This window comes from Coregonus clupeaformis, chromosome 1 (assembly GCF_020615455.1).
Source record: "Coregonus clupeaformis isolate EN_2021a chromosome 1, ASM2061545v1, whole genome shotgun sequence".
Lineage (NCBI taxonomy): Eukaryota > Metazoa > Chordata > Actinopteri > Salmoniformes > Salmonidae > Coregonus > Coregonus clupeaformis.
In genome coordinates, this window is record NC_059192.1 from 17107268 (window position 1) to 17130537 (window position 23270).

General features: G+C 48.1%; 1 protein-coding gene across 1 annotated transcript in view; it reads right to left on the reverse strand.

Moving 5' to 3' along the window:
- The window catches only part of LOC121577743 (protein sidekick-2-like), a 242162-nt gene that overhangs the window by 51348 nt on the left and 167544 nt on the right, over positions 1–23270 (reverse strand). Inside the window, exons 25-27 of the mRNA XM_045207986.1 lie at positions 20114–20229; positions 13025–13214; positions 12055–12153 (exon numbers count right to left, since the gene is read on the reverse strand). Of these exons, the coding sequence (XP_045063921.1) occupies positions 12055–12153; positions 13025–13214; positions 20114–20229 (405 nt within the window). The remainder of the gene's footprint in view (positions 1–12054; positions 12154–13024; positions 13215–20113; positions 20230–23270) is intronic.

Below are 23270 nucleotides of genomic sequence, written 5' to 3' on the forward strand. Positions count from 1 at the left end.
AGGCCATGTGGAGAGGAGTAAGGCCATGTGAAGAGGAGTGAGGCCATGTGGAGATGAGTAAGGCCATGTGGAGAGGAGTGATGCCATGTGGAGAGGAGTGAGGCCATGTGGAGAGGAGTGAGGCCATGTGGAGAGGAGTGAGGCCATGTGGAGAGGAGTGAGGCCATGTGGAGAGGAGTGAGGCCATGTGGAGAGGAGTGAGGCCATGTGGAGAGGAGTGAGGCCATGTGGAGAGGAGTAAGGCCATGTGGAGAGGAGTAAGGCCATGTGGAGAGGAATAAGGCCATGTGGAGAGGAGTGAGGCCATGTGGAGAGGAGTGAGGCCATGTGGAGAGGAGTAAGGCCATGTGGAGAGGAGTAAGGCCATGTGGAGAGGAGTAGGGCCATGTGCGCACCACCGGCAATCTGGATGGGACCAAAGTGGCTTAAAATTGACATATAACACGCCACATGGTAAGTCAAATTTCCTTTAATTAGGCTTAGGGCTAAAAATGTTTGTGCATATTTAGTCTGTACTAGTCTACAGCATTACGTGTTTCTTTCTGAGCCAACTCCACCAGGACCTCGATAACCCAATGGGTATGGGCGCATTCAACATCAAGGAGGAGGAGGACAGGGAGAGGAGAGGGAGAGGCCAGGTGGAGAAGACCAAGACCTGGGAGCAGTTCTGGGCTCGGTTCAGAGAGGAGGTAAAAACATTTGTTTTCAATGTTACATCCAATGTAACGTCATGTGTGTAGGATAAACTAAAACAAACAGCTATTAATCACTTATTTTCTGTTTTGTGCTGTAATTAGGTCACAGAGCCATATCTTGTTGGCCTCCAGGACAGCAAAGACCGGAGGTTCCAACACCTGGAGATTCTAGCTCCAGAGGCTAGCTCCAGAGGCTGCTGTACTGCAAGAGAGACCCTCTTACAAGCAATGTGCAAGTTGGAGCATTCAAGGTATGGCATGAGTGTGACAATCTTTTGAAGGTAACATTTTAGGTCAGTGTTGCCCAACCCTTTTTCCTGTTGAGCTACCACTCTGTTGGCTCTTCTTTAAAGTTGTACATATTTTTGTTTTTCATGTATTTCAGGGGTTGGACCAGCTGACGGCAATGACAAAGCTGTCCTCGCAGTTTGATGAGTGGGGGCAGTCTACCCCTGCCTTAGCCAGCTAGCAGCAATCACACTGACTATACCAGTGTCTTCCGTTAATTGTGAGAGGGATTTCTGTGCAATGAAACGAGTAAGAACATTTAAATGTGAAAGTATATCCTCTTCGTCCCTCTCCCTTCTCTTATTAGTATCTCTGTTATTGCAGGTCAAAACAGACTTGAGGAACAGACTGCAGGGAGAGCATCTAGCGCCTGCATGCTGCTCTCCATCAACGGCCCCCCCATCAAGGAGCTCAATTACAGGAGGTTGTTGTAAATCTTTTTCCAAAAGCCCAGAAGAATAAAGTGCTCTGACAAAGGCTGTAAACTATGTCAGAATTAGGTTAGGAAAGAGATTTCCAACGCCCTCCTTTTGTGATAAACATGAATTAGTAGGCTCTAATTCATGTTCAGTCAAATGTTCAAGACAAACTTTTTCATTTTCTCTTTAGATAGCTGCAGCACTCAACCTTAAACTGCATCCTGTATACTATAATCATATTACCAATACATTATTGAGCTCATTTCTGGGGATGGAAATTATATTTTAGATGGTTTATTTGATTTTTTTTCCATTTAAAAAGTCACCAGAACCAAGCTTTTCAGTACTTTACATATTATTATTATTTTTTCGGGGGGACCCCGAACTTCCCCAAAAAGGTGGGCCTTAAACCCCCCCAGTCCCGCTAACTTTTCCCCAACAGCTAAAATATTTTCAAGAGGAAACACTGATATGAATTCTGTAACCGTAAAAGCCTTGATTTTCTACACGTTAACATCAGAAGCCTCCTTCCTAAGTTTGAGTTATTCACTGCGTTAGCACACTCCACCAACCCTGATGTTCTAGCAGTGTCTGAATCCTGGCTTAGGAAGGCCACCAAAAATTCTGAAATGTCCATCCCCAACTGCAACATTTTCCATCTAGATAGAACTGCCAAAGGGGGTGGAGTTGCAATCTACTGTAGAGATAGCCTGCAGAGCTCTATCATACTATCCAGGTCTGTGCCTAAACAGTTTGAGCTTCTACTTCTAAAAATCCACCTTTCCAGAAATAAGTCTCTCACTGTTGCCGCTTGCTACAGACCCCCCTCAGCCCCCAGCTGTGCCCTGGACACCATATGTGAATTGATTGCCTGTCACGGATGCAGCCGAGGCTGCTCCTCCTCCTTGCTCGGGCAGGTTTCGGCGTTCGTCGTCCCCGGAGTACTAGCTGCTGCCGATCGATGTTTCGGTGTTTGTCTTGTTTAGTCTTTATTGTTTACACCTGTTCCCCATTATGTTTGATTGTATTCCCTATAATTACCCCTGTCTCTCATTTGGTATTTTGTGTGTTATTGTTTTGTTGTCATTCCGGCAGTTTGTGTATGTACGGGTCTTTGTGCTTTCCTCCCTGTTTTGGAGGTTTGTTGTTGTGTACGTTGATTTTACTGTGTTCAGTAAATAACGTTGCCAGCCGCTCTGTGTCCTGCTTTTGACTTCGCTACCGCATACACGTTGCGTGACAGAATAACACACCACGACATGGAGTCAGCAGGAGTGGCGGTGCCAACGGGATCACTGGAGGAGCGCCATGATCCAGGATCTTGGCACCGTCATGGAAGGGGTGATGAACACCTTGAGGCGATGGGAAAGAGGAGGTTTGCCCACACCTCCTCCAACGATACCACCACCATCAGCTATACCTATCGCTTCACCTCTGGAGTCCAGTGGGATTCGGCTCTCGCTCCCGAGGGCTTATGATGGCACCGCGGCCGGGTGTCAGGGTTTCCTGCTCCAAGTGGAACTCTACCTGGCAACCATCCACCCGGCGCCCTCGGGATACGAGAGCGTGTCCGCCCTCATCTCCTGTCTGTCCGGCAAGGCTCTGGAGTGGGCCAACGCCGAGTGGGGGGGAATAGACGCCGCTACAGTCAACTATGCGGAGTTCACCCGCCGCTTCAGGGCGGTGTTCGATCATCCCCCAGAGGGGAAGGCGGCGGGTGAGCGTCTGTTCCACCTCAGACAGGGGAAGAGGAGCGTGCAGGAGTTCGCACTAGACTTCCGGACTCTGGCTGCCAATGCGGGATGGAATGAGAGGGCCCTCATCGACCACTACAGGTGCAGCCTAAGGGAGGACGTTCGTCGGGAGTTGGCCTGCAGGGACACCAACATAAGTTTCGATCAGCTGGTGGACATGTCGATTCGCCTAGATACCCTGTTGGCTACCCGCAGACGTCCGGAGTTGGGGCCGTCCATTCCATCCCCCAGCACTTCCGAGCCGAGCCCTATGGAGCTCGGTGGTGCTGGTGCTAGGGAGACCAGGAGAGAGACCAGGAGAGAGGCCGTCCCCTGCACCAACTGTGGCCGCAGAGGACACACTGCGGTTCGGTGCTGGGGAGGGTCTCCTAGGAATCGAGGCAGTAGGCAACGCACTGATGAGCCATTCCAGGTGAGTAAGCACCCAACTCACCCAGAGCTCTCTGTTGTACATATGTGTATTAAAGTTCTGTTTCCCGAGGTTTCATCTCACTCCCAGCACAAGGCACTAGCAGATTCAGGCGAAGCTGGGAATTTTATCGATCGCCGGGATTGATTAGGGAGGTCACAGCGCCACTTAAGATGAAGACGCAGGAGGGCCATGAGGATATTATACAGTTGTATTTGATTGACTCTCCTGCGTTTCCCGTGGTGTTGGGGCTTCCCTGGTTAACATCTCATGACCCCAACATTTCATGGCAACAGAGGGCTCTCAAGGGATGGTCTGATCAGTGTGTCGGGCGGTGTGTAGGTGTTTCCGTAGCGGCAACGACGGTGGAAAGTCCGAACCAAATTCCCACAATGCACATTCCTCCTGAGTATGCCGATTTGTCACTCGCCTTCTGTAAATAGAAGGCGACTCAATTACCACCTCATCGACAGGGGGATTGTGCGATAGACCTCCAGGTAGGCGCTGCACTTCCTCGTAGTCATGTGTATCCTCTGTCTCAGGAGGAGACGGCAGCTATGGAGACATACGTCACCGAATCTCTGAGACAGGGATACATACGGCCGTCCACTTCCCCTGCGTGCTCAAGTTTCTTTTTTGTGAAGAAGAAGGATGGGGGTTTACGCCCGTGTATTGATTACCGTGGTCTCAATCAGATTACAATCAAATACAGCTATCCTCTCCCTCTGATTGCTAGTATGACGGAGTCATTACACGGGGCGCGATTCTTCACAAAATTGGATCTCAGGAGCGCTTACAACCTGGTGCGCATTAGGGAAGGAGATGAGTGGAAGACAGCATTCAGTCCCACCTCGGGTCCCTATGAGTCCCTCGTCATGCCATACGGTTTAATGAATGCTCCTTCAGTCTTCTAATCATTTGTGGACGAGATTTTCCGGGATTTGCATGGACAGGGTGTAGTGGTGTATATTGATGACATTCTAATATACTCCGCTACACGAGCCGAGCATGTGTCCCTGGTGCGTCGGGTGCTGGGTAGACTGTTGGAGCATGACCTGTATGTGAAGGCGGAGAAATGTCTGTTTTTCCAGGAGTCCATCTCCTTCCTGGGACATCGGTTGTCTGCGTCAGGGGTGGAGATGGAGATTGACTGCGTTTCAGCCGTGCGTAATTGGCAGACTCCCACTACGGTGAAGGAGGTGCAGCGGTTTTTGGGTTTTGTCAATTACTACCGGAGGTTTATCCGGGGCTTTGGACAGGTAGCAGCTCCCATCACCTCCCTGCTAAAGGGGGGCCCGGTGCGTTTGCAGTGGTCGGCTGAGGCGGACAGGGCGTTTAGACATCTGAAGGACCTGTTCACCTCGGTTCCGGTGCTGGCACATCCGGATCCCTCTTTGGCGTTCCAAGTTGAGGTGGAAGCGTCCGAGGCGGATATCGGTGCTATACTGTCTCAGCGCTCGGGCACGCCTCCAAAACTCAGCCCCTGTGCTTTCTATTCCAAGAAGCTCAGTCCGGCGGAACGCAATTATGACGTGGGGGACAGGGAGCTGCTAGCGGTGGTTCAATCCCTGAAGGTGTGGAGGCATTGGCTTGAGGGGGCTAAACACCCTTTTCTCATTCTGACTGACCATCGTAACCTGGAGTACATCCGGGCAGCGAGGAGACTGAACCCTCGTCAGGCTAGGTGGGCCATGTTTCTTGCCCGGTTTGTATTTAAGCTCACTTATATACCAGGGTCACAGAACGCTAAGGCAGACGCCCTGTCCCGACGATATGACACAGAGGAGAGGTCCATTGAGCCCACTCCCATACTTCCGGAGTCTTGTCTAGTGGCACCGGTGGTGTGGGAGGTCGATGCGGAAATCGAGCGGGCATTACCTGCCGACCCTACTCCCCCAGAGTGTCCAGAGGGGCGGATGTACGTGCCGCTTGAGGTCCGTGATCGACTGATATATTGGGCTCACACTTCACCCTCCTCTGGTCATCCTGGTATTGGTCGGACGGTGCACTGCCTTAGCGGGAAGTACTGGTGGCCCACCTTAGCTAGGGACGTGAGGGTTTACGTTTCTTCCTGCTCTGTGTGCGCCCAGTGTAAGGCGCCTAGACACCTGCCCAGAGGGAAGTTACAACCTCTACCCATTCCACAATGGCCGTGGTCTCACCTATCGGTGGATTTGGTCACGGACCTTCCCCCCTCCCAAGGGATTACCACGATCTTGGTCGTTGTGGATCGGTTTTCTAAGGCCTGCCGTCTCATTCCTATGCCAGGTCTTCCTACAGCCCTACAAACGGCCGACGCCCTGTTTACTCACGTCTTCCGGCACTACGGGGTGCCTGAGGATATAGTGTCTGATCGGGGTCCCCAGTTCACCTCTAGAGTCTGGAGGGTGTTTATGGAACGTTTGGGGGTCTCGATTAGCCTTACCTCGGGTTTTCACCCTGAGAGTAATGGGCAGGTGGAGAGAGTAAACCAGGATGTGGGTAGGTTTCTGAGGTCCTATTGCCAGGACCGGCAGGAGGAGTGGTCGGGGTATATCCCCTGGGCAGAGATAGCCCAAAACTCACTCCGCCACTCCTCCACTAATCTTACGCCTTTTCAGTGTGTGTTGGGTTATCAGCCGGTCCTGGCACCCTGGCATCAGAGCCAGATCGAGGCTCCTGCGGTGGATGAGTGGTTTCGGCGCTCGGAGGAAACATGGAACACTGCGCATTCCATCTGCAGCGGGCTATCAGACGGCAAAAGGTGAGCACCGATCGCCACCGCAGTGAGGGTCCGGTTTATGCACCGGGAGATCGGGTCTGGCTCTCGACCCGAAACCTGCCCCTTCGCCTTCCCTGCCCGAAGCTGGGTCGGCGGTTTGTGGGGCCATTTAAACTCCTGAGGAGATTGAACGAGGTATGTTATAGGTTACAACTGCCCATTAATTACCACATTAACCCCTCGTTCCATGTGTCTCTCCTAAGGCCGGTGGTAGCTGGTCCACTCCAGGAGAATGAGATACGAGAGGCTCCTCCGCCCCCACTAGACATCGAGGGGGCTCCGGCGTACTCAGTCCGTTCCATCGTGGATTCGAGGCGTCGGATGGGGGGTCTGCAGTACCTCGTGGAGTGGGAGGGGTAAGGTCCGGAGGAACGGTGCTGGGTCCCTAGGAGGGACATCCTAGATCCCTCCCTGTTGAGGGCTGCTCCTCCTCCTTGCTCGGGCAGGTTTCGGCGTTCGTCGTCCCCGGAGTACTAGCTGCTGCCGATCGATGTTTCGGTGTTTGTCTTGTTTAGTCTTTATTGTTTACACCTGTTCCCCATTATGTTTGATTGAATTCCCTATAATTACCCCTGTCTCTCATTTGGTATTTTGTGTGTTATTGTTTTGTTGTCATTCCGGCAGTTCGTGTATGTACGGGTCTTTGTGCTTTCCTCCCTGTTTTGGAGGTTTGTTGTTGTGTACGTTGATTTTACTGTGTTCAGTAAATAACGTTGCCAGCTGCTCTGTGTCCTGCTTTTGACTTCGCTACCGCATACACGTCGCGTGACATTGCCCCCCATTTATCCACAGAGTTCGTACTGCTTGTTGACCTAAATTGGGATATGCTTAACACCCCGGCCATCCTACAATCCAAACTAGATGCCCTCAATCTCACACAAATGATCAACGAACCTACCAGGTACAACCCTAAATCCGTAAACATGGGTACCCTCATAGATATCATCCTGACTAACTTACCCTCTAAATACACCTCCGCTGTCTTCAACCAGGATCTCAGTGATCACTGCCTTATTGACTGCGTCCGTAACGGGTCCGCGGTCAAACGACCACCCCTCATCACTGTCAAACACTCCCTAAAACACTTTAGCGAGCAGGCCTTCCTAATTGACCTGGCCCAGGTATCCTGGATGGATATAGATCTCATTCCGTCAGTAGAGGATGCCTGGTTGTTTGTTCTTTAAACGTAATTTCCTCTCAATCTTAAATAAACATGCCCCATTCAAAAAATACAGAACTAAGAACAGATATAGCCCCTGGTTCTCCTCAGACTTGACTGCCCTTGACCAGCACAAAAACATCCTGTGGCGTACTGTATTAGCATCAAATAGCCCCCGCGATATGCAACTTTTCAGGGAAGTCAGGAACCAATATACACAAGCAGTTAGGAAAGCAAAGGCTAACTTTTTCAAACTGAAATTTGCATCCTGTAGCACTAACTCCAAAAAGTTTTGGGACACTGTAAAGTCCATGGAGAATAAGAGCAATTCCTCCCAGCTGCCCACTGCACTGAGGCTAGGAAACACTATCACCACCGATAAATCTACAATAATCGAGAATTTCAACAAGCATTTTGCTACGGCTGGCCATGCTTTCCACCTGGATACAACTACCCCGGCCACCAGCTCTGCACCGTCTGCTGCAACTTGCCCATGCCCCCCCCCCCCACCTTCTCCTTCACACAAATTCAGACAGCTGATGTTCTGAAAGAGCTGCAACATCTGGACCCCTACAAATCATCTGGGCTAGACAATCTGGACCCTTTCTTTCTAAAACTAGCCGCCGAAATTGTCGCAACCCCTATTACTAGCCTGTTCAACCTCTCTTTCGTAACGTCTGAGATCCCCAGAGATTGGAAAGCTGCCACGGTCATCCCCCTCTTCAATGTGGGAGACACTCTAGATCCAAACTGTTACAGACCTATATCCATCCTGCCCTGCCTTTCGAAAGTTTTTGAAAGCCAAGTTAACAAACAGATCACCGACCATTTCGAATCCCACCGTACCTTCTCCGCTATGCAATCCGGTTTCCGAGCTGGTCATGAGTGCACCTCAGCCACGCTCAAGGTCCTAAACGATATTATAACCGTGATCGATAATAGACAATACTGTGCAGCCGTCTTCATCGACCTGGCCAAGGCTTTCGACTCTGTCAACCACCGCATTCTTATTGGCAGACTAAATAGCCTTGGTTTCTCAAATGACTGCCTCGCCTGGTTCACCAAATACTTCTCAGATAGAGTTCAATGTGTCAAATCGGAGGGCCTGTTGTCTGGACCTATGGCAGTCTCTATGGGGGTGCCACAGGGTTCAATTCTTGGGCCGACTCTTTTCTCTGTGTATATCAATGATGTCGCTCTTGCTGCTGGTGACTCTCAGATCCACCTCTACGCAGATGACACCATTTTGTATACATCTGGCTCTTCATTGGACACTGTGTTAACAAACCTCCAAACGAGCTTCAATGCCATACAACACTCCTTCAGTTGCCTCCAACTGCTCTTAAACACTAGTAAAACTAAATGCATGCTCTTCAATCGAACGCTGCTGGCACCCGCCCACCCGACTAGAATCACTACTCTCGACGGGTCTGACCTAGAGTATGTGGACAACTACAAATACCTAGGTGTCTGGTTAGACTGTAAACTCTCCTTCCAGACTCAAATTAAGAATCTCCAATCCAAAGTAAAATCTAGAATCGGCTTCCTATTTCGCAACAAAGCATCCTTCACTCATGCTGCCAAACATGCCCTCGTAAAACTGACTATCCTACCGATCCTTGACTTCGGCGATGTCATTTACAAAATAGCCTCCAACACTCTACTCAGCAAATTGGATGTAGTCTATCATAGTGCCATCCGTTTTGTCACCAAAGCCCCATATACTACCCACCACTGTGACCTGTACGCTCTTGTTGGCTGGTCCTCACTACATATTCGTCGCCAAACCCACTGGCTCCAGGCCATCTATAAATCACTGCTAGGCAAATCCCCACCTTATCTTAGCTCATTGGTCACCATAGCAACACCCATCCGTAGTATGCGCTCCAGCAGGTATATCTCACTGGTCATCCCCAAAGCCAACACCTCCTTTGGCCGCCATTCCTTCTCTGCTGCCAATGACTGGAACGAATTGCAAACATTTTTTTTTTTTAAAGCTAACTTTAAGCATCAGTTGTCAGAGCACCTTACCGATCACTGCACCTGTACACAGCCCATCTGAAATTAGCCCGCCCAACTACCTCATCCCCATATTGTTATTTATTTTGCAAATTTGCACCCCAGTTATTTGCACATAATCTCTTGCACATCTATCATTCCAGTGTTAATACTAATTGTAATTATTTTGCACAATAGCCTATTTATTGCCTTACCGCCATAACTTGCTACATTTGCACACACTGTATATATATATATATATATATATATATATATATCTTCTGTTGTATTTTTGACTTTATGTTTTGTTTTACCCCATATGTAACTTTGTGTTGTTGTTTTTATCGCACTGCTTTGCTTTATCTTGGCCAGGTCACAGTTGTAAATGAGAACTTATTCTCAACTGGCTTACCTGGTTAAATAAAGGTGAAATAAAAAAAATAAAAATAAAATTGAAATGTTACAACAACCTATAGCTAATTTTTTGTTATTTGGTGTTATTAAATACTTTTTGATTAGGGTCGCAGCATATTATGCATAGCAGCAAAGGTGGGACAAATATTATTTATCTATTTTGTTTTAATATGTTAAAATGCTATATACAGCATCCTATGTACATAAGTGGATATTATAAAGGACCATCTTTTTTCTAATAAAACAATGGGATTTTGGGTCGTGGTAGATTTATTTTTTTGTGCAAACAAATAGGCTGTGTCTGGCCCGCAAATTTGTTGTGTTATTTCAATGCACTGATTGAGTTTGACACCCCTGGGCTAGCGTATCTATTTATGTAACTAGCTATGTATTTAGCAAGCTTAAAACAAGGAGCCTAACATTAGCTAGCTAGCTGCTGGGAGGATGTCATGTCATTGGAGGAGTGGGTGAGTGACCGACTTTTTTTCCCCTCATCATTTTTTGTTAGCTACAGCTAGAGATGCTGCAGGTGTCATTTGGTTAGCTAGCAAGAAATGTGAATCGCTTTGCTAGCTAGCTAGCTAGCTATGCTGAACTTGAACGACTGTTATCTACAGTAAGCATATCTCTTAGTTGTCAATCAAATGTATTTGGCATCGATCAATTGGGCGGGCGGGCAGGCAGGCAAGTTCCCATTCAGTTGTCAAAACATGGGTTGGGACAAGCATGCATTGGCAGGCAAGCTGCAGAAGGACAAGCAGGTTCATCTAATGTTCCCTCGTTAGATTTGAGCTCATCTCGTGTAACAGTGTTGCTTCCGTCCCTCTCCTCGCCCCTACCTGGGCTCGAACCAGGGACCCTCTGCACACATCGACAACAGTCACCATCGAAGCACCGTTACCCGTCGCTCCACAAAAGCCACGGCCCTTGCAGAGTAAGGGAAACAACTACTTCAAGGTCTCCGAGCGAGTGACGTCACCGATTGAAATGCTACTAGCACGCACCACTAACTAGCTAGCCATTTCACACCGGTTACACTCACCGCCCTTTGGACCTCCTCCTTTTTCCGTAGCAACCAGTGATCCGGGTCAACAGCATCAATGTAACAGTGTTGCTTCCGTCCCTCTCCTCTCCCCTACCTGGGTTTGAACCAGGGACCCTCTGCACACATCGACAACAGTCACCCTTGAAGCACCATTACCTGTCGCTCCACAAAAGCCGCAGCCCTTGCAGAGCAAGGGAAACAACTACTTCAAGGTCTCAGAGCGAGTGACGTCACCGATTGAAATGCTACTAGCGCGCACCGCTAACTAGCTAGCCATTTCACACCGGTTACACTCGCTCTGGCTAGCATTAGTTGTTGATCTTGTTGTTGTTGATGTGCATAGGCAACTGAGGGAGAGATAGCCTACCTTTTTATGGTTATTTAATCAATAGGATTGTGAAGTTCCCAAATGTAAGAGGACTCCCGTGGTAATTACATATTTGCAGAAATCCATTCAGGTGTATTTTTTGGCGACTGTGTTCTAATGATCTAAAGTCGCGCTGTTGCTACTGCCTGCAAATGCGCAGTCCAGTTCAAAGTGAATGATGGCAGGCCTGTGTGGAAAATGACTTATTTGTATACAGGCCTACTATAGCTCTGACTGGCTATGGCGCACCAGTCTGCATAGACTCTGGTCCTGGACAGATGTTTTTATTCAGTTTTATTTACTGCAGGGTCTATTATTTGTCTAAACGCACATCCGCTTTCCCGATTTTCACAAATGCCTTACAATAGGTCATTCCCAAACATTATGTAAATGTATGAAAACATGGAAATGACCATATATAAGTGTTCACTTGTCAGAAAATGTAAAAAAAAAGTGTAATATTCTTCCTGGGGGTGTATATGAACAGATTTTTATAATATTTAATGTTGCTAAAATGCTGTCAGTTCCACTTTAAGCCCTTTGTACCTGCCTGAAACATAATGGTAAACAAAGCTATCAGGTATGTTCTACGATGCTAGGTCAAAAGTTGGTTATAACTAAATCATCATAGTCAGGGTGTTTATTTTAATTTTTTTGCTGTATGAGAGGGTCATTCTTGTGGAGTCTGGACAGGTTAAAGGTGAAAGGTCAAGGTCTGGTCAGGGTCAAAGCTCAAACCACATACCCAGGATGATGCCGTTAGGCTGGGACGGAGACTGCCAGATGAGACGCACCGAGGTGGTCCGGACCTCAGGGAACAGAATGCCCACTGGAGGGCCGGGCACTGGAGACGAGAGAGGGACAGAGGGGCTAGACTTTCACTTCAGATGCAGTGGGTTACGGAATGGTACATTTATATTTTAGTCATTTAGCAGACGCTCTTATCCAGAGCGACTTACAGTTAGTGAGTGCATACATTTTCATACTGGGTTACTGAATGGTAGCGGGTTACTGAATGGTAGCAGGTTACTGAATGGTAGCAGGTTACTGAATGGTAGCGGGTTACTGAATGGTAGCGGGTTACTGAATGGTAGCGGGTTACTGAATGGTAGTGGGTTACTGAATGGTAGTGGGCATTGGTATAATATAATACCACATTCTGGATAACTTTAATAATAATATAATATGCCATTTAGCAGACGCTTTTATCCAAAGCGACTTACAGTCATGCGTGCATACATTTTTTGCGTATGGGTGGTCCCGGGGATCGAACCCACTACCTTGGCGTTACAAGCGCCGTGCTCTACCAGCTGAGCTACAGAGGACCACACAGAACAATTATAAGCTATTTGAATGCTTGAAAATATCCTTTGATATAATGCATCTTGTATGAATGTATCCACCACTACTTAATATCTAAGGGCCCTACAGGTAGTCTACATTTAGATGTCTAAGAGCCCTACAGGTAGTATACATTTAGATGTCAAAGGGCCCTACAGGTAGTATACATTTAGATGTCTAAGGGCCCTACAGGTAGTTTACATTTAGATGTCTAAGGGCCCTACAGGTAGTATACATTTAGATGTCTAAGGGCCCTTCAGGTAGTTTACATTTAGATGTCTAAGGGCCCTACAGGTAGTATACATTTAGCTGTCTAAGGGCCCTACAGGTAGTATACATTTAGACAGGCAGATATTAGGTATCCCAGTGTGCACCGTCGTCCAGGGTCCTCTCCAGTATGAGTGGTAAGCTGGGCATGCCGTCTCCGATGCGGGTGAAGGCCAGGACCTGGATTTCATAGAGGACGTATTTCCCCAGACCAGTCAGCTGGACACTGTGGCTAGCGTTCCCCTCCACTGTCCACAACTGGAGGGAGGAGTCAGAGTCCTTCTCCTTATACAACACCTGAAAGAGGAGAGAATAGAAGAAAAGAGAGGGGAGAAGAGAGGGAAGATGGGAAGAGAGGGAAAATGGGACGAAAGAGAAGAGAGGGAAGATAGGAAGAGGGGAGAAGAGAGGGAAGATGGGAAGAGGGGAAGAGGGGAGAAGAGAGGGAAGATGGGAAGAGAGAAGAGTGGGAAGATGGGAAGAGTGGGAAGATGGGAAGAGTGAGAAGAGAAGGAAGAGAGGGAAGATGAGAAGAGGGGAGAAGAGTGGGAAGATGGGAAGAGTGGGAAGATGGGAAGAGGGGGAAGATGGGAAGAGTGAGAAGAGAAGGAAGAGAGGGAAGATGAGAAGAGGGGAGAAGAGAGGGAAGATGAGAAGACAGAGAAGAGAGGGACGATGGGAAGAGAGAGAATAGAGGGAAAATGAGAAGAGAGGGAAGATGGGAAGAGAGAAGAGGGGACGAGAGAGAGGAGAGGGAAGATGGGAAGAGGAGAGAAGAGTGGGAAGATGAGAAGACAGAGAAGAGTGGGAAGATGAGAAGACAGAGAAGAGAGGGAAGATGGGAAGAGAGAGAAGAGAGGGAAGATGGGAAGAGAGAGAAGAGAGGGAAGATGGGAAGAGGGGGAAGATGGGACGAGAGGGAAGATGGGAAGAGGGGAGAAGAGAGGGAAAATGGGAAGAGAGAGAAGAGAGGGAATATGGGAAGAGAGAGAAGAGAGGGAATATGGGAAGAGAGAGAAGAGAGGGAAGATGGGAAGAGAGAGAAGAGAGGAAAAATGAGAAGAGAGAGAAGAGAGGGAAGATGGGAAGAGAGAGAAGAGAGGAAAAATGAGAAGAGAGGGAAAATGAGAAGATTGAGAAGAGAGGGAAGATGGGAAGAGAGAGAAGAGAGGGAAGATGGGAAGGGAGGAGAAGAGAGGGAAAATGAGAAGAGAGAGAAGAGGGAAGATGGGAAGAGAGAGAAGAGAGGAAAAATGAGAAGAGAGGGAAAATGAGAAGATTGAGAAGAGAGGGAAGATGGGAAGAGGAGAGAAGAGAGGGAAGATAGGAAGAGGGGAGAAGAGAGGGAAGATGGGAAGAGGGGAAGAGGGGAGAAGAGAGGGAAGATGGGAAGAGAGAAGAGGGGAGAAGAGTGGGAAGATGGGAAGAGTGGGAAGATGGGAAGAGGGGGAAGATGGGATGAGAGAGAAGAGAAAGAAGAGAGGGAAGTTGGGAAGAGGAGAGAAGAGAGGGAAGATGGGAAGAGTGAGAAGAGAAGGAAGATGGGAAGAGGGGAAGAGGGGAGAAGAGAGGGAAGATGGGAAGAGAGAAGAGGGGAGAAGAGTGGGAAGATGGGAAGAGTGGGAAGATGGGAAGAGGGGGAAGATGGGACGAGAGAGAAGAGAAAGAAGAGAGGGAAGTTGGGAAGAGGAGAGAAGAGAGGGAAGATGGGAAGAGTGAGAAGAGAAGGAAGAGAGGGAAGATGAGAAGAGGGGAGAAGAGAGGGAAGATGAGAAGACAGAGAAGAGAGGGACGATGGGAAGAGAGAGAATAGAGGGAAAATGAGAAGAGAGGGAAGATGGGAAGAGGGGAGAAGAGAGGGAAGATGGGAAGAGAGAAGAGGGGACGAGAGAGAGGAGAGGGAAGATGGGAAGAGGAGAGAAGAGTGGGAAGATGAGAAGACAGAAGAGTGGGAAGATGAGAAGACAGAGAAGAGAGGGAAGATGGGAAGGGAGAGAAGAGAGGGAAGATGGGAAGAGGGGGAAGATGGGACGAGAGGGAAGATGGGAAGAGGGGAGAAGAGAGGGAAGATGAGAAAACAGAGAAGAAAGGGAAGATGAGAAGAGAGGATAAGAGAGGGAAAATGGGAAGAGAGAGAAGAGAGGGAAGATGGGAAGAGAGAGAAGAGAGGAAACATGAGAAGAGAGGGAAAATGAGAAGATTGAGAAGAGAGGGAAGATGGGAAGAGAGAGAAGAGAGGGAAGATGGGAAGAGAGGAGAAGAGAGGGAAAATGAGAAGAGAGAGAAGATGGGAAGAGAGAGAAGTGAGGGAAAATGAGAAGAGAGGGAAAATGAGAAGATTGAGAAGAGAGGGAAGATGGGAAGAGAGAGAAGAGAGGGAAGATGGGAAGAGCGAGAAGAGAAGGAAGATGAGAAGAGAGTGAAGATGAGAAGAGGGGAGAAGAGAGGGAAGATGAGAAGACAGAGAAGAGAGGGACGATGGGAAGATAGAGAATAGAGGGAAGATGAGAAGAGAGGGAAGATGGGAAGAGGGGAGAAGAGAGGGAAGATGATAAGACAGAGAAGAGAGGGAAGATGGGAAGAGAGAGAAGAGAGGAAAAATGAGAAGAGAGGGAAAATGAGAAGATTGAGAAGAGAGGGAAGATGGGAAGAGAGGAGAAGAAAGGGAAGATGGGAAGAGAGGAGAAGAAAGGGAAAATGAGAAGAGAGGAGAAGAGAGGGAAAATGGGAAGAGAGAGAAGAGAGGGAATATGGGAAGAGAGAGAAGATGGGAAGAGAGAGAAGAGAGGAAAAATGAGAAGAGAGGGAAAATGAGAAGATTGAGAAGAGAGGGAAGATGGGAAGAGAGAGAAGAGAGGGAAGATGGGAAGAGCGAGAAGAGAAGGAAAATGAGAAGAGAGGGAAGATGAGAAGAGGGGAGAAGAGAGGGAAGATGAGAAGACAGAGAAGAGAGGGACGATGGGAAGATAGAGAATAGAGGGAAGATTAGAAGAGAGGGAAGATGGGAAGAGGGGAGAAGTGAGGGAAGATGGGAATAGAGACGAGGGGACGTGAGAGAGGAGAGGGAAGATGGGAAGAGGAGAGAATTGAGGGAAGATGAGAAGAGAGGGAAGATGGGAAGAGAGAAGAGAGGAAAGATGGGAAGAGGGGAAAAGAGAGGGAAGATGAGAAGATAGAGAAGAGAGGGAAGGTGGGAAGAGAGAGAAAGTAGGGAAGATAGGAATAGGGGAAAGATGGGACAAGAGAGAAGAGAGGGAAGATGGGAAGGAGAGAAGAGAGGGAAGATGGGAAGAGGGGGAAGAGAGGGAAGATGGGAAGAGGAGAGAAGAGAGGGAAGATGAGAAGACAGAGAAGAGAGGGAAGATAGGAAGAGAGAGAAGAGAGGGAAGAGCGGGAAGATGGGACGAGAGAGAAGATAGGAAGGGGGAGAAGAGAGGGAGATGAGAAGACAGAAGAGAGGGAAGATGGGAAGAGAAATAATATAGGAGAAGAGTGGGAAGATGAGAAGATAGAGAAGAAAGGGAAGATGAGAAGAAAGGGAAGATGGGAAGAGAGAGAAGAGAGGGAATATGGGAAGATGAGAAGACAGAGAAGAAAGGGAAGATGAGAAGAGAGGGAAGATGGGAAGAGAGAGAAGAGAGGGAATATGGGAAGAGAGAGATGAGAGGGAAAATGAGAAGAGAGGGAAGATGAGAAGAGAGGGAAAATGAGAAGACAGAGAAGAGAGGGAAGATGGGAAGAGAGGGAAGATGTGAAGAGGGGAAAAAGATAGAGAAGATAGGAAGAGGGGAGAAGAGAGGGAAGATGAGAAGAGGGGAGAAGAGAGGGAAGATGGGAAGAGAGGGAAGATGGGAGAAGAGAGGGAAGATGAGAAGAGGGAAGATGGGAGAAGAGAGGGGAGAGGGTAGAAGAGAGGGAAGAGAGAAGAGGGGAGAAGAGAGGGAAGATGGGAAGAGAGAAGAGGGGAGAAGAGAGGGAAGATGGGAAGAGAGAGAAGAGAGGGAAGATGGGAAGGGAGGAGAAGAGAGGGAAAATGAGAAGAGAGAGAAGAGAGGGAAGATGGGAAGAGAGAGAAGAGAGGAAAAATGAGAAGAGAGGGAAAATGAGAAGATTGAGAAGAGAGGGAAGATGGGAAGAGGAGAGAAGAGAGGGAAGATAGGAAGAGGGGAGAAGAGAGGGAAGATGGGAAGAGGGGAAGAGGGGAGAAGAGAGGGAAGATGGGAAGAGAGAAGAGGGGAGAAGAGTGGGAAGATGGGAAGAGTGGGAAGATGGGGAAGATGGGACGAGAGAGAAGAGAAAGAAGAGAGGGAAGTTGGGAAGAGGAGAGAAGAGAGGGAAGATGGGAAGAGTGAGAAGAGAAGGAAGATGGGAAGAGGGGAAGAGGGGAGAAGAGAGGGAAGATGGGAAGAGAGAAGAGGGGAGAAGAGTGGGAAGATGGGAAGAGTGGGAAGATGGGAAGAGGGGGAAGATGGGACGAGAGAGAAGAGAAAGAAGAGAGGGAAGTTGGGAAGAGGAGAGAAGAGAGGGAAGATGGGAAGAGTGAGAAGAGAAGGAAGAGAGGGAAGATGAGAAGAGGGAAGATGAGAAGACAGAGAAGAGAGGGACGATGGGAAGAGGGGAGAAGAGAGGGAAGATGGGAAGAGAGAAGAGGGGATGAGAGAGAGGAGAGGGAAGATGGGAAGAGGAGAGAAGAGTGGGAAGATGAGAAGACAGAGAAGAGTGGGAAGATGAGAAGACAGAGAAGAGAGGGAAGATGGGAAGGGAGAGAAGAGAGGGAAGATGGGAAGAGGGGGAAGATGGGACGAGAGGGAAGATGGGAAGAGGGGAGAAGAGAGGGAAGATGAGAAAACAGAGAAGAAAGGGAAGATGAGAAGAGAGGATAAGAGAGGGAAAATGGGAAGAGAGAGAAGAGAGGGAATATGGGAAGAGAGGGAAGAGAGGGAAGATGGGAAGAGAGAGAAGAGAGGAAACATGAGAAGAGAGGGTAAATGAGAAGATTGAGAAGAGAGGGAAGATGGGAAGAGAGAGAAGAGAGGGAAGATGGGAAGAGAGGAGAAGAGAGGGAAAATGAGAAGAGAGAGAAGAGAGGGAAGATGGGAAGAGAGAGAAGTGAGGGAAAATGAGAAGAGAGGGAAAATGAGAAGATTGAGAAGAGAGGGAAGATGGGAAGAGAGAGAAGAGAGGGAAGATGGGAAGAGCGAGAAGAGAAGGAAGATGAGAAGAGAGGGAAGATGAGAAGAGGGGAGAAGAGAGGGAAGATGAGAAGACAGAGAAGAGAGGGACGATGGGAAGATAGAGAATAGAGGGAAGATGAGAAGAGAGGGAAGATGGGAAGAGGGGAGAAGAGAGGGAAGATGGGAAGAGGGGACGAGAGAGAGGAGAGGGAAGATGGGAAGAGGAGAGAAGAGTGGGAAGATGATAAGACAGAGAAGAGAGGGAAGATGGGAAGAGAGAGAAGAGAGGAAAAATGAGAAGAGAGGGAAAATGAGAAGATTGAGAAGAGAGGGAAGATGGGAAGAGAGGAGAAGAAAGGGAAAATGAGAAGAGAGGAGAAGAGAGGGAAAATGGGAAGAGAGAGAAGAGAGGGAATATGGGAAGAGAGAGAAGATGGGAAGAGAGAGAAGAGAGGGAAAATGAGAAGATTGAGAAGAGAGGGAAGATGGGAAGAGAGAGAAGAGAGGGAAGATGGGAAGAGAGAGAAGAGAGGGAAGATGGGAAGAGCGAGAAGAGAAGGAAAATGAGAAGAGAGGGAAGATGAGAAGAGGGGAGAAGAGAGGGAAGATGAGAAGACAGAGAAGAGAGGGACGATGGGAAGATAGAGAATAGAGGGAAGATTAGAAGAGAGGGAAGATGGGAAGAGGGGAGAAGTGAGGGAAGATGGGAATAGAGACGAGGGGACGTGAGAGAGGAGAGGGAAGATGGGAAGAGGAGAGAATTGAGGGAAGATGAGAAGAGAGGGAAGATGGGAAGAGAGAAGAGAGGAAAGATGGGAAGAGGGGAAAAGAGAGGGAAGATGAGAAGACAGAGAAGAGAGGGAAGGTGGGAAGAGAGAGAAAGTAGGGAAGATAGGAATAGGGGAAAGATGGGACGAGAGAGAAGAGAGGGAAGATGGGAAGAGGAGAGAAGAGAGGGAAGATGGGAAGAGGGGGAAGAGAGGGAAGATGGGAAGAGGAGAGAAGAGAGGGAAGATGAGAAGACAGAGAAGAGAGGGAAGATAGGAAGAGAGAGAAGAGAGGGAAGATGGGAAGAGCGGGAAGATGGGACGAGAGAGAAGATAGGAAGGGGGAGAAGAGAGGGAGATGAGAAGACAGAGAAGAGAGGGAAGATGGGAAGATAAATAATATAGGAGAAGAGTGGGAAGATGAGAAGATAGAGAAGAAAGGGAAGATGAGAAGAAAGGGAAGATGGGAAGAGAGAGAAGAGAGGGAATATGGGAAGATGAGAAGACAGAGAAGAAAGGGAAGATGAGAAGAGAGGGAAGATGGGAAGAGAGAGAAGAGAGGGAATATGGGAAGAGAGAGATGAGAGGGAAAATGAGAAGAGAGGGAAGATGAGAAGAGAGGGAAAATGAGAAGACAGAGAAGAGAGGGAAGATGGGAAGAGAGGGAAGATGTGAAGAGGGGAAAAAGATAGAGAAGATAGGAAGAGGGGAGAAGAGAGGGAAGATGAGAAGAGGGGAGAAGAGAGGGAAGATGGGAAGAGAGGGAAGATGGGAGAAGAGAGGGAAGATGAGAAGAGGGAAGATGGGAGAAGAGAGGGGAGAGGGTAGAAGAGAGGGAAGAGAGAAGAGGGGAGAAGAGAGGGAAGATGGGAAGAGAGAAGAGGGGAGAAGAGAGGGAAGATGGGAAGAGAGAAGAGGGGAGAAGAGAGGGAAGATGGGAAGAGAGCAGAGGGGAGAAGAGAGGGAAGATGGAAGAGAGAAGAAGGGAGAAGAGAGGGAAGATGGGAAGAGAGAAGAGGGGAGAAGAGAGGGAAGATGGGAAGAGAGAAGAGGGGAGAAGAGAGGGAAGATGGGAAGAGAGAAGAGGGGAGAAGAGAGGGAAGAGAGAAGGAAGAGCGGAAGGAGGATTAGAGAATTGAATTAGAGAGAGAGAGTGAGAGAGTGAGAGCGTGAGAGAGTGAGTAATGGAATTATTTTGTTGTACAGTATTGTATCGTTTTTGGAGTCGAGGGTGATAACTGAGCGCCTCACACACCTTGTAGCCCAGGATAAGTCCATTCCGGTCTGGTTCTGGTACTTCAAACCAGCGCACCAGGATACTGCTGGAGGTTGTGGCAAAGGCTGACACGTTGGTGGGGCCATAGGAGGGGACTGGAGGGAATATAACAATTATAAAAGAAAGATCAACTTTTAAGACCGAAATGCGGAAATCCAGTTATTGCCATGCGTTCCATAATGTTCATGGGCCTTTGTGTATGTTATAGACACATAGCCACTGAGGCCTATTGTCTAACCCAGGTGTGACTGTAGCGCCAGAGAAACAGGGCCAGCTAGGCTATTACTCCTTCCTGGCACTCGTCCTTGGACATAATACACTGATTCTGAAGATGTTGCTGGAGTGAGTGGGAAAAAGGAAAAAACACAGAGGAATTCCACATTCTAGCCCATGTGTTCCCAATTTCCTCCCCTACAGTCTGGTAACCACAGTGACTGTACGTACAGACAGACAGACAGACAGACAGACAGAGACAGAGACAGAGACAGAGACAGAGACAGAGACAGAGACAGAGACAGAGACAGAGACAGAGACAGAGACAGAGAGAGAGAGAGAGAGAGAGAGAGAGAGAGAGAGAGAGAGAGAGAGAGAGAGGTGTGTAAGAGAGAGGTGAGAAGGAGTGAGACCGAGAAAGAGATTGCAAGAAACATCCTAACTCTTTTCCTCTTCTACAAGAACATCCAGAGACAGCGAGACAAAGCATAATGAAGGAACAACTCATGCCTCACTTTAGTTTGTTTTAGAGAGAGAGAGAGAGAGAGAGAGAGAGAGAGAGAGAGAGAGAGAGAGATGTGTAAGAGAGAGGTGAGAAGGAGTGAGACCGAGAAAGAGATTGCAAGAAACATCCTAACTCTTTTCCTCTTCTACAAGAACATCCAGAGACAGCGAGAAATAGCATAATGAAGGAACAACTCATGCCTCACTTTAGTTTGTTTTTGAGAGAGAGAGAGAGAGAGAGAGAGAGAGAGAGAGAGAGAGAGAGAGAGAGAGAGAGAGAGAGAGAGAGAGAGAGAGAGAGAGAGAGAGAGAGAGAGAGAGACTGTGGAGGAGCAGAAGACAGGCAGACAGGTTGGTGTCTGTTTCATATGGCTCTATGAAGCAGGAAGAATAAAACCACACTGGCCCCCATACCATTCATGTGGATAGATAAAGAGATAATATGGAGGAAGCCTGGGCCAAACCCACACATTGGTGAATACAACCTGTGTGTGTGACTGAAAACCTGGTACTGTAGATCAGAATACGGGTATTGTAGATCAGAATACTGGTTCTGTAGATCAGAATACTGGTACTGTAGATCAGAATACTGGTACTGTAGATCAGAATACTGGTTCTGTAGCCATAGGCCATGCCTTTTAAGTCCTAAAATTAATGAAGTTAATATACTGCCTGGCAAGTTCGATGTAAGTTTGTAACATACAGGTAATAATAATAATATGCCATTTAGCAGACGCTTTTATCCAAAGCGACTTACAGTCATGCGTGCATACATTTTTGTGTATGGGTGGTCCCGGGGATCGAACCCACTACCTTGGCGTTACAAGCGCCGTGCTCTACCAGTTGAGCTACAGTGGACCACATACCGGCATGCCCTCATTGCTCCGCCCTCAACTTCCGGACTTCTCTCCGTGCTGTTGTGCTGTTTGTGGCTACTTGGCTATCTGCCAAAGTTTTTGGTTTTTACTTTTCATACATTTACCAATGTCTTAGTTTTTTCATTCAACTTTTTCACCCTGGACGCTTTATCTGGACATGGTTCTACAGGACCTCCACCAGCCGAAAAAGCGAAGTAGTAACATTAACACTATGCCATCCAATTGCAGTCGCTGTACTCATAATATACAGGAGAACTATCGCCTTATGGTGAGGATAGCCGTGCTGCAAGCCCAGCTTCAGGTGCAATCGTTAGGCAAGGGCAAAGTAAGTGTAGGAAAGGATGAAACAGCGTCTGTGCCACCAGTAAGTACAGATAGTAGTATAAATCCCCCTGCACAGTCCCCGCAGCCTGACAATTTTCTCAAGGCTTCTGGAAATAAATGCTGTCGGCATGCTCAACCGGTGTCGCTCATTCAGCCGACAGAAACGTTCAACCGGTTCTCCCCATTAAGCAACGAGTCGGAGTCAGAGGCCGAGCCTTCTCAGGTCTCTCCTCCATCCGTTATCGGGTCTGAGCCGCCGAAGCCTCCCACCATTAGCTCTGACAAATTGAAAACCCTAGTCATTGGCGACTCCATTACCCGCGATATTAGACTTAAAAACAATCATCTAGCGATCATACACTGTTTACCAGGGAACAGGGCTACCGACGTAAAGGCTAATCTGAAGATGGTGCTGGCTAAGGTTCAAACTGGCGAGTGTAGAGAGAATAGGGATATTGTTATCCACGTCGGCACCAACGATGTTAGGATGAAACCGTCAGTGTTCAACAAGCGCAACATAGCTTCAGCGTGTAAATCAGCTAGAAAGATGTGTCGGCATTGAGTCATTGTCTCTGGCCCCCTCCCAGTTAGGGGGAGTAATGAGCTCTACAGCAAAGTCTCACAACTCAATCGTAATTACTCCGTCCTAGCTGGAGGGGTGCTCTCATCTTATCTATGAACATAGACAGGGCTCTAACTCCTCTAGCTCCGCAATGAGACAGGGTGCAGGCCAGGCAGCAGGCTGTTAGCTAGACTGCCAGCTTAGTGGAGTCTGCCACTAGCACAGTCAGTGTAGTCAGCTCAGCTATCCCCATTGAGACCGTGTCTGTGCCTCAATCTAGGTTGAGCAAAACAAAACATGGCGGTGTTCGCTTTAGCAATCTCACTGCAATAAAGAACTCCTCCATTCCTGTCATTATTGAAATAGATTGTGATATCTCACATCTCAAAATAGGGTCACTTAATGTTAGATCCCTCACTTCCAAGTGAACTCATCACTGATCATAATCTTGATGTGATTGGCGTGACTGAAACATGGCTCAAGTCTGAGGAATTGACTGTGTTAAATGAGGCCTCTCCTCTTGATTACATTAGTGACCATATCCCCCACGCATCCCGCAAAGGCGGAGGTGTTGCTAACATTTATGACAGCAAATTTCAATTTACAAAAAAAGAAAAGACTGCGTTTTCATCTTTTGAGCTTCTAGTCATGAAAT